The 14031-nt window shown below is 43.6% G+C and overlaps 1 protein-coding gene across 1 annotated transcript; it reads left to right on the plus strand.

Moving 5' to 3' along the window:
- Window positions 1–2695: 2695 nt before the first annotated feature.
- LOC308073287 (general transcription and DNA repair factor IIH helicase subunit XPD-like) lies at window positions 2696–4972 on the plus strand (the record flags this gene model as incomplete). Its single annotated transcript, XM_080412165.1, has 1 exon — window positions 2696–4972. The coding sequence occupies one exon, from the start codon at window positions 2696–2698 to the stop codon at window positions 4970–4972; it is 2277 nt and encodes a 758-aa protein (XP_080268291.1).
- Window positions 4973–14031: the final 9059 nt, after the last annotated feature.

Below are 14031 nucleotides of genomic sequence, written 5' to 3' on the forward strand. Positions count from 1 at the left end.
AATTCTCCAGAAAGAGAGGGACCTCCGTACGAGGGTGGAGGTGCTGGTGAAGGAGAGGAGTCAGAGGTTGCAGCAGCTGAAAGTCCTGCTAGAGTATGAGCTGTGTGACATCCTGTGTTCAGAGCCATACAGCATCGACGAGGCCTTTCCCATTCTTTTAACGGACTACGACAATTGGTGCAGCCCATGGGCTTGTGCTCTCTCTGACTACTCCAGTCTGTATCATGCCATTTCAATAGGTCGATAGCGGTCTCGTCACAGTTTGAGTCAGGGCAGATTGTAGGACCCAAGTGCAGGAGGAGGCCGAGGCAGAATAGGTTAGGTCAAAGGGTTTAATAACAAAAGACAGGGATACAAAGCATAAGCGCTGAACTCAAGACAGCGGTATCACACATGACAGTTCAACAATGAACCAGCAACCAAACTTCGGGAACAGGGAGGTATAAATTCACAAGGATTAACTAGACACAGGTGAACACAACTGGACAATCAACACTGGGATAGGCTAACAGGCAAACACAACACAGGTGACTAGGGTTACAATAATTACAGGGAGGTGACGTGAGACAAGACAGGTAACAGTAACTAAGCACAACAGGAAACAATACTACAAAATAAAGGTACACAGAGAACAGGGAACAAATGGAACAATACAACAGAAGAGTCCTAATAAGTCCATGACCTTATAAGGGCAGAAAAGGTCGAAGGACTGAGAAACACAGTCAAAGTACAAGGCCCGAGGAGCGGACCGTGACAGGTCTCTAATGGGTGGGGGGCACACACACACACACACACGCACACGCACACGCACACGCACACGCACACGCACACGCACACACACACACACACACACACATTTCATTATAGGTGGCATCGCATCACAGAGAGGCAGTCTATACGATTTACTTTATTGTCAGATTGTACTGGAATTATTTTTGCGTTAGCAGTAGCACCATTTGTAACAGCAAAGACAAAACACACCAACCAACTATATACTGTACATTTAACATAACACCACAATCACATAACACACAATGAGGCCCTTCAATGTACATTTGGTATGCAGGGATTATGCTCCACATTTAATTTCAGGGTTTAACTGCAGTAGTTTGCTGACAGACTGAGACCAAATAAGTTACAGTCTCACCACTCTTATCGATTTTGTCCTCTCAGTCTCGGAGCCACTGCCGTGAGGCCACACCCTGCATCCTGAAGAATGATGGCAGCAGACCACAAAAAAGGTGATACTTAATTGTTTCCATAACAACTGATGATCCTGCCAGCCGAGAAACAGCAGGTGAGTCAAACACAGGGTGCATTAGAGGACAGAGGAAGACCAGGGCTCATTTATACTTAGTTGTAGGCTACAACTGTGTCACTTGACAAAGTATGATTTAGGCTTAAGAGAAGAATGAAAAGAGGTGGAAAAAAATCTGATGAGACTGATTGGTCACTGTGGTAAATTTACAGTATACTGTACAAGATCAATTACTCTAGCCATTGCCAGTCCTGTAAACAGTACAATGACTCAGTTGTTTCGTGAAACTGCACGGTAGATCAATAGTAATCCCAGTAATAGACATGTACACCATGTACTTTTTTCTCAGCAAACATCTTCTCAGGGTGTTTTGAAACAGATAATCTACAGGTAATGTTCTCTTTATTTGTTTTTAAACATTTATTTGTGAAAAATCTATCAACATGACCGCAAATGCTTGAGCCCAAAATTAACTTAATACTTAAGATTTGCCAAAAAATATATATAATATATTGTCTGAAATATATTTCAGACAACTTACGTGGTCATACAATGAGGTATGAATTGGGCTTTACTGCCTCTAATGATAATGAGGTGTATGTGTCACCACAGGTCTGTGCACTGGCTCGACTCGAAGGTGTTAGATAGATTGATCATTATTGCACAGTTAGGGAGTGGCCACCACCGTCTTTGCAATGCGGTGAGCCAACTCATAATGACAACAGACATGAGGTATGGGACCGAAGTTCCAGTCTACCACCATAGATAATAATTGAATTTAATTATCTGTGACCACATGGTCTCTTTTGCAGGAACAAGCTAGTTATGCCAGTGGTGTGAATTCCATGACGAGTGGGCTGACAGGCAAGATGTTTGGAAGGAGTGAGAGAGAGAGACAGAGAGAGAGAGAGAACGTCTAAAGTTAGGTTTGGGGACAAGGCCACTTTGGTGTTGTGAATTCTTTCTGTGATGTCATAGCATATGACGTCCACTGATGTAAATATGGAAGTCCTCCACTGCTGTGTCCAAATATGGAGATGATTAACATCACGTTGATGACATCAAGTACTGCTGCAGCAACATGGACATCTACATCACAGCAATATCACGTCTACGTCACAGTGACATTGTAAAATGGGAATGGGAAAACCTTCCTTACAGTCCTCAATCCTGACCTCTGTATCAAACCTCATTCACCCAATCATCTGTAATGTTTTGACCCGATGACCCCAAAGTGATAGTCGCCACACCCATGGATCCAAACACACAACGTATTGAAGCCTGACGGACAAGAGAAGTTGCACGCACAAATTGCTTGCTCAGGGTTGGACATGTCAGATCTCTGCTCTATATGTAAAGTGTCTTGAGACAACTTGTTGTGATTTGGCACTATAATACAATTGAATTTGATTGAATCGCTGTGTCAGGTCATTCAAAATGAAGCTTAACATTGGGGGTCTCCCGGTGTATTTTCCATATGACTACATCTATCCAGAGCAGTATTTCTACATGCTTGAGCTGAAGAGGACACTGGATGCCAAGGGTCATGGGCTTCTAGAGATGCCTTCAGGAGCAGGAAAGACCATATCTCTGTTGTCTCTGATTGTTGCCTACCAGAAAGCCTATCCTCTGGAAGTAACACAACTTGTCTACTGTTCAAGAACAGTTCCTGAGATTGAGAAAGTGGTGGAGGAGCTGAGGAAGCTGATGGAATATCATTCTAAAGAGACTGGACGGAACAACAACTTTCTGGCTCTGGCCCTCTCTAGGAAGAACCTCTGTATCCACCCTGAGGTGTGTTCTCTGAGCTATGGGAAAGTTGTAGATGGGAAGTGCCAAAGCCTTGAAGTTGGACGTCAGGCACTTCTGCCTGCTGGCATCTATAACCTTGATGACCTGAAAGACTATGGCAAGAGGAAAGGCTGGTGTCCTTACTATGTGGCACGCCATGCAATTCTGCATGCCAACATTGTAGTATACAGCTACGACTACCTTTTGGACCCAAAGGTCGCAAACCTAGTGTCCAAAGAGCTGGCTAAGAAATCAGTAGTGGTATTTGATGAAGCTCATAACATAGACAATGTGTGTATTGACTCCATGAGTGTGAAACTCACAAGACAAACACTGGACCGCTGTCAGAACAATGTGGAGACACTTCATAATACCATACACAAGATAAAGGAGATGGCGGGGGGGGCGAAGGAAGTCAAAGTTGCCAGGGAAACAGAAATCTACATGGCAAACCCGCTGCTGTCAGATGAAATCCTCCAAGGGCCGGTCCCTGGCAGTATTCGTTCTGCAAAGCACTTTATTGGTTTCTTGAAGCGTTTTATTGAGTACCTGAAAGCCCGCTTGAAGGTCCACCACGTGGTCCAGGAGAGCCCCTCCCAGTTCCTCAAAGACATCTTTGAAAAGGTCTGCATTGACCGCAAGCCTCTCAGGTACTGTACAGAGCGGTTGCGGTCTTTACTGCAGACCCTGGAGATTGCTGATATTTCAGATTTCTCAGCTGTTGCTCTCATCTCTAACTTTGCTACCCTGGTCAGCACCTACAGCCAAGGTTTCACCATTATCATTGAGCCCTTTGAGGATAGAACTACCATTGCTAACCCTGTACTGCACTTCAGCTGTATGGACCCCTCCATTTCCATCAAACCTGTCTTTGAACGATTCCAGTCAGTTATCATCACTTCTGGAACTCTCTCCCCTCTGGACATTTATCCCAAAATACTTGACTTTCGACCTGTTACCATAGCATCTTTCACCATGACATTAGCAAGGACATGTCTCTGTCCTCTGATTGTGGGGAGGGGAAATGACCAGGTGGCACTGAGCTCTAAGATTGAGACCAAAGAAGACTTTGCGGTGATCCGCAACTATGGTAACCTGCTCCTGGAGATGTCGGCCATCGTTCCTGACGGCATTGTGGCATTCTTTACTAGCTATGTTTCCATGGAGAATATTGTGGCATCCTGGTATGAACAGGGTATCCTGGAGAATGTCCAGAGGAACAAGCTTATCTTCATTGAGACTCCAGATGCTGCAGAGACCAGCATTGCCCTGGAGAAATACCAGGAGGCGTGTGAGAATGGTAGAGGAGCCATCCTTTTGTCTGTAGCCCGAGGAAAGGTGTCTGAAGGAATAGACTTTGTGAACCACTTTGGTCGGGCTGTAATCATGTTTGGAGTGCCATACGTTTACACACAGAGCTGCATTCTCAAGGCTCGTCTGGAGTACCTCAGGAACCGGTTCCAGATCAAAGAGAATGACTTCTTGACCTTTGACGCCATGCGCTACGCGGCTCAGTGTGTGGGCAGGGTCATCAGGGGAAAATCTGATTACGGACTGATGATCTTCGCTGACAAGCGATATGCCAGGGCTGACAAGCGGGGTAAGCTTCCGAGGTGGATCCAAGAGCACATAGGTGATGGCTGTCTGAACCTCACCGTGGATGAGACCGTCCAGCTCTCCAAACACTTCTTACAACAGATGGCTCAGCCTTTCAGACAGGAGGACCAGCTGGGTCTGTCACTGCTGACTCTAGAGCAGCTCAAGTCAGAGGAGATGCTGACAAGGATCACTCAGATTGCTCAAGTCCTGACAAAACCCACACCAAAACATATACATCACCACAATGCCAGGACTGATGATGATGATGTAATCATCATCAGTATTGAGTCACAGACTGTTCCCAGAAATATGGGACCAAATTGACCATATTCACGTCGTGGCTATTTTGCTCTTATATGTCACACTTTTGGGGTAGTTGAAAATCAATGAAGTTCAAATAGTGGATGAGAAAGTTGTCGATTATAGCAGAATGGTTCTAAACAGGTTTTTATCACTCATAACCACACAGTAATTTCCCATGGCAGAAAAACATTTAAATACAATGAAAATAGAAATACACAAATACCAAACCTTTAGGGAGCTATAGAGCGTGCCAAAAATCCTGAAGGGGGCGTCAACAAGTGTCTTTTGGTAGTAGTGGACATCTTTGAGGGGTATAAACCAGGTTGACTTAACATTGCCCAAAACAAACATGTCTGCGCTACTATGCCGCGCCCCCCCGTGGTGACGACGCGTTGGCACGCTCTATATCACTTTCCACACAATACATGCATCCTAACTGGCTCTTCAATGTGATGTAAAATAGGATTGTTGCTGACAATTTAAAAGTGTGATTTTGCACACATGTTGTGGGTGTGAATATATATGTTTTTGCTGTGGGGAAGAGGTTATTTTTGTGTTGTGTGCACCAGTAAGCGAGTGGGTGGGGAAGTATCACCAGGGAACAGAATGTCTGTGTCAATTAAGTCTCGTGTGAACTCTCACGTGATTTCAACAGTCAGTGAGACTTTGTGTATTCATTGAAACACATGCATGCTGTGCAGCTGCACTGTGTGGTACTGAGCTATTTTCCATATTTTGCAGTAACAAAGCAACAAAAATAAACAAATGTATTATTATGATATATTATTGTGTTTTTTCTAGCACCTTAACTATCGTCCATAAGTATATCATGCATATACATCTGCTGCTATGCCCACGCACCTTTATATCTTATCTCAGGAACTTGTGCAAATATGTAGATAACTTTTTTCTTTTTTATTTGGTTCTCTTGTTTGATCTCCTTTCCCACTTGCCCCCCTTTTATTCTTCCCCTTCTTTTTTCTATGGAAATAACGATACGATGGGAACTACTGTATGCACGAAAACGACTTTCACCCACTTTTTCACTTCTGTAAACCTGTGATGTGACAATAAAGCTGATTCTGATTCTGATTCTGATTCAAATGTGTAGCACCAGTTGGAACCAGCAGTGCTTCTTTCTTGGTCCCGCTACACAACGAGCCCTGAGCCATTAAGAGTTTGTGCTTTCTCAAAACGGAATAAATTGGATACCACCACACATTGAAAAACTTGTAACTAAGATATCCACTGCAAAAAAAACATTTAATGGACATTTTTAGCTACTATGTCTGTTCATGCATTTGTAAACTGGTAGCACCAGCTTGTCTTCTTGCAGCCGATGGATGGCGAGTAGAGTATAAATGAGCCTTTAGCCATTCAGCCAATTTCACAATTCATTATCAGATCAAATTGATGACAGCGTTTGTCCCCTGCCACCTCCCACCAGTGGACATACTGTATTGTAAGCCCTGCATGTGCCATATTTTATCATTCACTGACTGTAACGTGTGTATGTGTGAGGGCGAGGATTGCGGTGCCACATGGCATGAGTGTTTATTGTCTGCTGTACAGTATGTGTATGTTACTGTGTGTGTGTGACAATGTTTGTGTTCTTCTGAGTGTGTACGTGACCATGTGCCTGTGATTCAGCAAGCGTCGTGTTGTGTATGTGTGTACATACAGTACATGTGTGTTCTTGAGGGAGAAAAAGAGTAAATAGAAAGAACAAATTGCCTGAAAGCAAGAGGTGGAGAGATGTTGTAGAGAGGCCCATGAAGGCTATTGAATTTTGTGCTCCATTTCACCTGTCATTGCTTGGGGAAGACTAGGAATCTTCCTAATGGCCGGGGCCAGGGGCCCAGGGCGACGTGAGGGGGGAAGACAGTCAAGGGCACATTCTCAGCCCTTTAAACTGGGTCTTAGGCTAGATACGCAGACACTCATTAAGCAAGAAAGCACACCTTATTATGCTACTTACAAACATCACCATTGCAGTACAGGGGAAAGAAAAAAAATGAACATTTCCTGCCTGTGTTGGTGAACTGTTAAGGATGTTATAACGCTAGTGCTACACCTAGCATGACAAGAGAAGTAAAGGATGGGTTTATTTCCCTCCTTCATACAATGTTAATTCAGTTCCAAGTGCTTGAAAAACATGAACCAAAGAAAGTTTTTTTCCCCAGCTCAATACCAATATTACAAAATATCAGAGAAAAAAAATTCACATCTGACTAAAAGGGGAATTCTTCAGAGGAAATATTGAACATTCCCAAAATCACCTAATTACCACACCATGCAAAATGCATGAAGTATGGATTTCATATCGCCTTGCTCTTCGGCAACATCAGTCAGTCAGTCAGTCAGTCATGACCCGTGTTATTAGCATCCCTTCCAGTGGGGTGTGGTAGGGCGGGCGGGAAGATAATGAGGGGAGGATGTCCCGGGATCACCAGCCGAAGGCTTAGTGGCCCAAATACAGGGTGACAGGGCCCCCAACGGAGGGAAAGGGGGGGATCTAATGTCTTGTGATCACGCAGAAGGTGACAGACATTGATTATGTGCGGCCCGACGGTACGTGTAATGACAGAAGAAAGGAAAGGTCAGGGTCAAATGGCGTGAAAGTGAAGAAATGGCTGAGTATCACGCAATGTCCTGGGGAGGAGGATGCATCCACTTTTGTTTGTGTTTTTTTAATGTTATTTCATCTTTGCTTCCCCATTTATGGTGTGTTGGAAGACAACCACAATGAAAGACAGACAGGCAGAGAGTTTCGTGGTTTCCATGATGTCCGCCTGATGACAGTGAGAAAATGTACCTCTATACTGCCATTTAAGCGATTGTGCTGACCAGCCACAAAGTCAGTCATGACTCGATCCTTAAATGCAGGAAAGAGAGTCTTGAGTAGTGCTTGTCATTTAAATACCTTACATTGAGCCCTCTCCCAACAGTCCGGTTTAACAGAGCACTGCTGGTGTGCAAGTGACCCTACTTGAACTATGAGTTAACATTAACAACCCATTTACAGGGTATGTGAGAACTTGAAGATAGATCTGGATTCTTATCAACCTGCCTGTTAAACCCTTCATTCTTTGTTCCCTTTTAGACAATATAACTTCCTCCTCATTCAAGTCACTAGACTCCTAGGTGTTCTTGGAGAACGTTCCTATTTTTGTCCGGGTGACAGAGCAGTACACATCAACGTGAGGGAGACATACTGTAACTGAGGGTGAGGGAGACATAACTGACTGTAAACCATACACTGATTCATCGTTTGTCATATGCCACATCTGTACCTCTTTTAAAGCTGCTTTGTGTTTGCTATATCAATGTAGCTCTAAGCGTGGTTGTTTCTGATCAAATGCATCTTGATATCACAATCCCAACAACTTCCCTTAGATACTATTGTTTCGCTATGCAGTACACCTGTTTTCATGTCTTCTGAAAAGCTTGTGAGGCAGTATTGATGAGGTGAAGCTTGTGCTGTCTTGTTTTGAAATGCTCACCTCAAAGGCTCTGAATCTCTGCAGGATTGAGCTGAGCCATTGGGACTTCATGTGGAAAATCAAATGCCATTTCAAGCACTTCCAAGGTGTTCGTCAGGAGCTGCTAAAGTTCAAGGCTTCTCCAAAAGGGAAAAGCTCTCCCTGCCAAACCACATCACCTTTCACTCTGCACTTACAGATGCAGCACAAACATCACACACTGCACACACATCACATACTGTACTGTACATGTCATGTACGCACACATGCACACTCACAAATATGATTACATTTTTTTCCAGATACACATTTTTGCCAAATTCTCTTTATTCCTGAGTGTTTATGTCTAAGCCATCAATATGGATAACTGCTAACATAAATGATTAATAAGAGACTTTTCATTTTATGTGGCCATTATGAAAAGACATTACTTAAAATACCCCAAGCGCTTCCAAGGAGGGCGTATTCCAGTGTTATCATGGAGACCTGATGATATGGTCAAGGGAGAAGCGGTTCAGCAGTGGGAAAGTGAGTGCATTCTTCAATATAGCACCTCTTTGTCTTTCCCAAATGCTTTTTAATGAGCTTTTCTAAAATCTAATGAAATCTCATTGAAATTTAACGACGGTTCATTTTGCAGTAGTATGCTGTATGCATTGCACTTCAGATGGTACGTGTCATTGAAACCACTACATGGAGGCATTGTTATTAGGCTACGTTTTCAGTTCCTTTTCAGTTGAATAAAAGACAGCTTGACTCTGTGTGAGGCAGATGGGTCTGGAGGAGTTCCTTGGGAAAGAGAAAGAGAACTATGTACCCAGCCACGGTGAGCATGGCCACTCAGTAAAATCCTTGTCGTGTAAAAAAACCTCATTGGAGGTGAACCATCTACACTCTAATTAGGCCTGAAAGCTAACGGTAATTTCATCCGGAGTGTCAGGGCTCTATGGCCTGCATGAGAAGACTCCCTTCACAGAGGACGGTGATGGAGAATGGCGTGCATTAATGAGGGGAAGCACAGCAGGCAAGAGCAAAGAAACTATCACTTAAAGAGCCAAGATGGCTGCTAATATCCATTACCTACAGAATAAAAGTGATGAGGTGACACATTATAATAATGATGCATAAGTGCATGGTAAGCATTTTAAGACAAAGTCCATTTGTTCACAAAGAATTTGTGGGGACATAAATTAAGTATTGTTCTCTGAAGCCGAGTTTGAAACTCAGCCGGGCTGCCAAATATGTCAGAAGTAATTTTTTGTACTTCATACTTTTCAGAAATTCACAAAAAGATGCTGGCCCATTGCAGATTCTAATGTGTGTTATTTCCTCACTAAAGGGGGAAGAGAAGAGGGCTTTTTAAACCGTGCATGACTGCAATCTGTCTGTCTGCGTTTCTTACAGTAGCTGCAGTTTTTGCTCGACAGACCTTGGACTCAATGGAATTTAAATTCTGTGTTGTCTAACTTTATGATTATACAAGAAGTCAGAATCAACTTTATTGTCACATCGCACGATTACAGGTGTAAAAGAGTGGGTGACATCGTTATTATTTTGGGTGAGTATTAAATTGCAGTTACTGAAGAGTTAGAATATGGGATGAGAGAATTGAGATGAAAGGAACACAGAACAGGTCAATAACAGGAAGGCTTATGGATTATGGATGGATAGGTGGCACTATGGAGGGCAGAAATGCTTCTCATGCAGGTGAAAACCGTATCCAGTATATAAAAATCATTCATACAATACAATCATCATTATATATCAAATCAGTTTCATCTGCATGGTTAAAGTGACATGGATAAATACAAAAACAGAACAACTGGTTTAAACTCACCGTTTCATATACAGCATGGCAACAGGGCTCAGCGCTTGTTCAGCAGTCTGATTGTTGCCAGGTGAAAACTGTTCAGAAGTCTTGCTGAATAATGTCTGTGCCATGATAAAGAAGAAAATACCAATGCTTATGTTTTGCATTCTTCCCTCAATATCCTTCAATTCCACCCAAAGATAATAATGCACAACAGTCAACTGACAGTTAACACATAAATATATACTCAATTATCGTCAATTGTCGATGATGATCTTGACAAAGTTGTGAGGAAACACAATAGCAGTGTGTCTGTAGCAGGATGAATAGAGATATTTATTAGATCTGCATCAAATGTATCTCATAGATGTTACTATTGATTTTAGCCCTTCTCTGTGCTGTGAGAAATACACAGTAACATAACCCATTAAAACCGGGAAATGATCTGTGTCATTTTAGATTTTTGCGTTGGCTATTAAAAAATAGCAGATATACAAGCTGACAGCGCACCACTTCGTGCCGCACTGCGAGCATACATGTACATCTGCTATTTTTGAACATTTTTGAAAATTCTTGTAAGTGTTAGAACCACTGATTTAGAAGGCATTTGTAGAATTGGCCTTAATGGGTTAAATATGTACTTAAATGTGTGCATGCACTGTGTGTGTGTGTGTGTGTGTGTGTGTGTGTGTGTGTGTGTGTGTGTGTGTGTGTGTGTGTTTTAGATAGCTTGCGGTGAAAGGACTCTTTTGTTCTCTGCAGGAGGCCGAACAGCCACGTGGGGAGGGTGATCCTCTCTGATAAGGGCCTCCACATCAAGATAGGCACCCAGGAGACCCAAGTCCGGAGTCACCGTCGAGAACCTCTGCAGGCACAGGCCTCTATTCTTATCACATTTACATTCTGCTTTGATGGCACTGCCACTCATTTGTGCTGAGTGCAGTGCTCTACAGATTACGCTGTGTGGCCTGTGCTTTATCCCTGCGTCAATGCCACGTCCACATTGGCTCTGTGTGTCCTCAAGGGGAGGGCACAAAGCATGTCACTTCCACATGAAATCCACTTAAAATGAAATATATTTGGCTTTACATATTTTTGCTTGTGCATTTGTCTTCTGCTATAGGGAACTGAAAATCTAGTGCTCCACCTATCACCAGACATGTCCTTGAAAACACTCCAATGATGAGAAGAATAATGTCACTAGAATAATGGCATCTTGATATTTGAACACAAAAATAAATCTGATTCTGAGTCTTCATTTTCAGTATTGTTACTGGATGCCATCACCCATAAAAACTAAAATAGCCAAACTGGCTGTTTGCGATGAGAATTTAACTATGAGAGTTGAGGTGAACGTCTCGAAAACTCTGTGGCGCAGACTCTGCACCACAGAGTTTTCAAGTTCCATTGAAGACTGCAATACTTCAGTATAGTGATCATCTCAGCGGTCAACAACAGCGACGCTCTCCCCAGTCTGAGGCAGCCAAAGTGTTGTCCGTTTACATCAGCTTTACCCAGTGCCTCCACAGGTGTCTGGGGCTCTGCGTCCCAGAGTGAAGGAGCCATCACAACACATCATGGTGCTGGGTGGCAGAGTGGCAGCGCACAGCCTGTGCCAGCTCTACAGTACAGGCCCCCATGGGCATGCGGACGGGATGGATACTTAGATCATGTTCTGGATGCCATGGATGGCTCTCTTACGGGAATGGTGAGGGGGGGCACTTTGTCTGCATATGGACTCCTTGGGGAGGCACTATGAGAGTGGAGTGGTTGTGCAGGTTGCCTGCCCAGAGGGTTTTTTGCAGAGAGAAGCAGGGGTAAACTACAGTAAACGTGGGCAGTGTTTTTGGATTATTTTGTTGTGTGGTACATTCCCCGCTGCTGCTGCCTTCTCCCTGGTGCTGAGCGCAAAAGCAGTCCGCCGAAAACCCCCTCTCATCGCCATGGCACCCCAGGCCCTGGCGTGATTGACACCCTGTCACATTATCTTATGACAGTACTGGTGGAGAGATCGCGCCAAGGACTGATACTGGGAAGTGGCTGGGGATGTACGAACAAACTGACATACACACACACACCCTGAGGATCTCCAGCACACACCAGCTGCATAATAGGAGTATATTTCAGCCTTGGTGTGTGTGTGTGTGTGTGTGTGTGTGCAAGCGCATGTGTGTGTGTGTGTGTTTGAGAGTGTGTGCGTGTGTGTGTGTGTGTTTGAGAGTGTGTGTGTGTGTGTGTGTGTGTGTGTGTGTGTGCATCCTAGCGCGACAGGCAAAATATTTCCAGACACTGGGTAAGGTGCACAGAGGGGCGCAGATGTTTCACACATCATGTACTGTACATGTGCTCCAGACACCTGCTATTTTAGGCAGAGGGGTACTGTATAGCAGTAACCACTCCAATGATTCCTCTACACACTGAATATCCGTTTCCATACAAAGTAAGATAACTATAACCAATCTTTCCCCAAGGGACAACTCTGTAAGAGCACGGCTAGGTTCATGTACTGCTGAATGATAAGGCGGCAAAGAGGATTAAAAATAGATAAAAAGAAGTCCTCTGAAAAGAGTTAAATGTTGACATCATCCATTTGATCTCAAAGTCATGTTTAATAAAAGCAGCAGGGGGAGGTCCCATTGCTTTCTTCCGTTAGGGTTTTAATAAAATATTGGGAAAAGAATGATCTGTCTTCATCTGGGGGAAATGACTGCAGCACAGCTTGCAGCTTTAGATATCAGTACTACTGAAATCTTGTGCAATGTCCTGCTGTACATTACACAAAGGTATTATTTTTCAGTGTATCCATTGTGTTCTACCACCCAGACCACCACATGCCCTGGCCTCTACTTCACTGCTGTGGGGACATCATTGCTGGCCTAAGTGGCCTTTCTGGGACAGATACACCTGGGTCACTGATGTTGTGAGAAGCCCTTAGCCGAGCCCATCCGTCTCCACAAACTTGAATATGGTAAGATACACTATCCTGACCCTGTCCCCACCATGTAAGATACGAAGCCCATCAAGGAATCTTTGGTGAATAAGAGTAACCCGGTGCAGGGCATTACAACGAGGCCATTGTTACTTTTCAAAAGATAACTTAGGGCCGGCCATGCAGTACTTATAATAAAAACTTTTCAACCAATGTTTGACCACATGGGTGTGACCCAAGTGAAGGACCAGGACATGGTCGGCATGCCAATAACAGCTCAGTGTGGATGATGGGTGCTACACCACAACGCATATCAGATCCCAACGTGCACCTGTCGGTATACCTGACACTAGATAAGACTTCCAGAGGCCACGGAAGATGCTTGCCCTCCCTGAGAGTTATTTTCTTCTTGATGTATGTCTTCATAAATTAACAAATAACCTTAGTTTTCTGTCGTTTCTGTAAGAAACTTACTTATGGGCGATGATATCCCATAAGTAAGTTTCTTACTATGAAACTAAGAAAACTGGGGTTACCTACCTAACCCCTAGTTTTGTTATGATTATTTGTTGGGTATTATATTTGAAAGAGTAACAATTATGGCTATTTCACACACACACACACACACACACACACACACACACACACACACACACACACACACACACACACACACACACACACACACACACACACACACACACACACACACACACACACAGACTCCGTTTCCCTACATGTACGGTCATATATATATACAGTCAATATATATACAGTCAATGAGAGCTTCTCAATCGTCCAGTCCCCTTGACAGAGAATTTGGAAACCAGTAACCATGATTTTTTTTATTTGCTCCCCT

This window comes from Gymnoscopelus braueri (assembly GCF_963280865.1).
Source record: "Gymnoscopelus braueri genome assembly, chromosome: 18".
NCBI lineage: Eukaryota > Metazoa > Chordata > Actinopteri > Myctophiformes > Myctophidae > Gymnoscopelus > Gymnoscopelus braueri.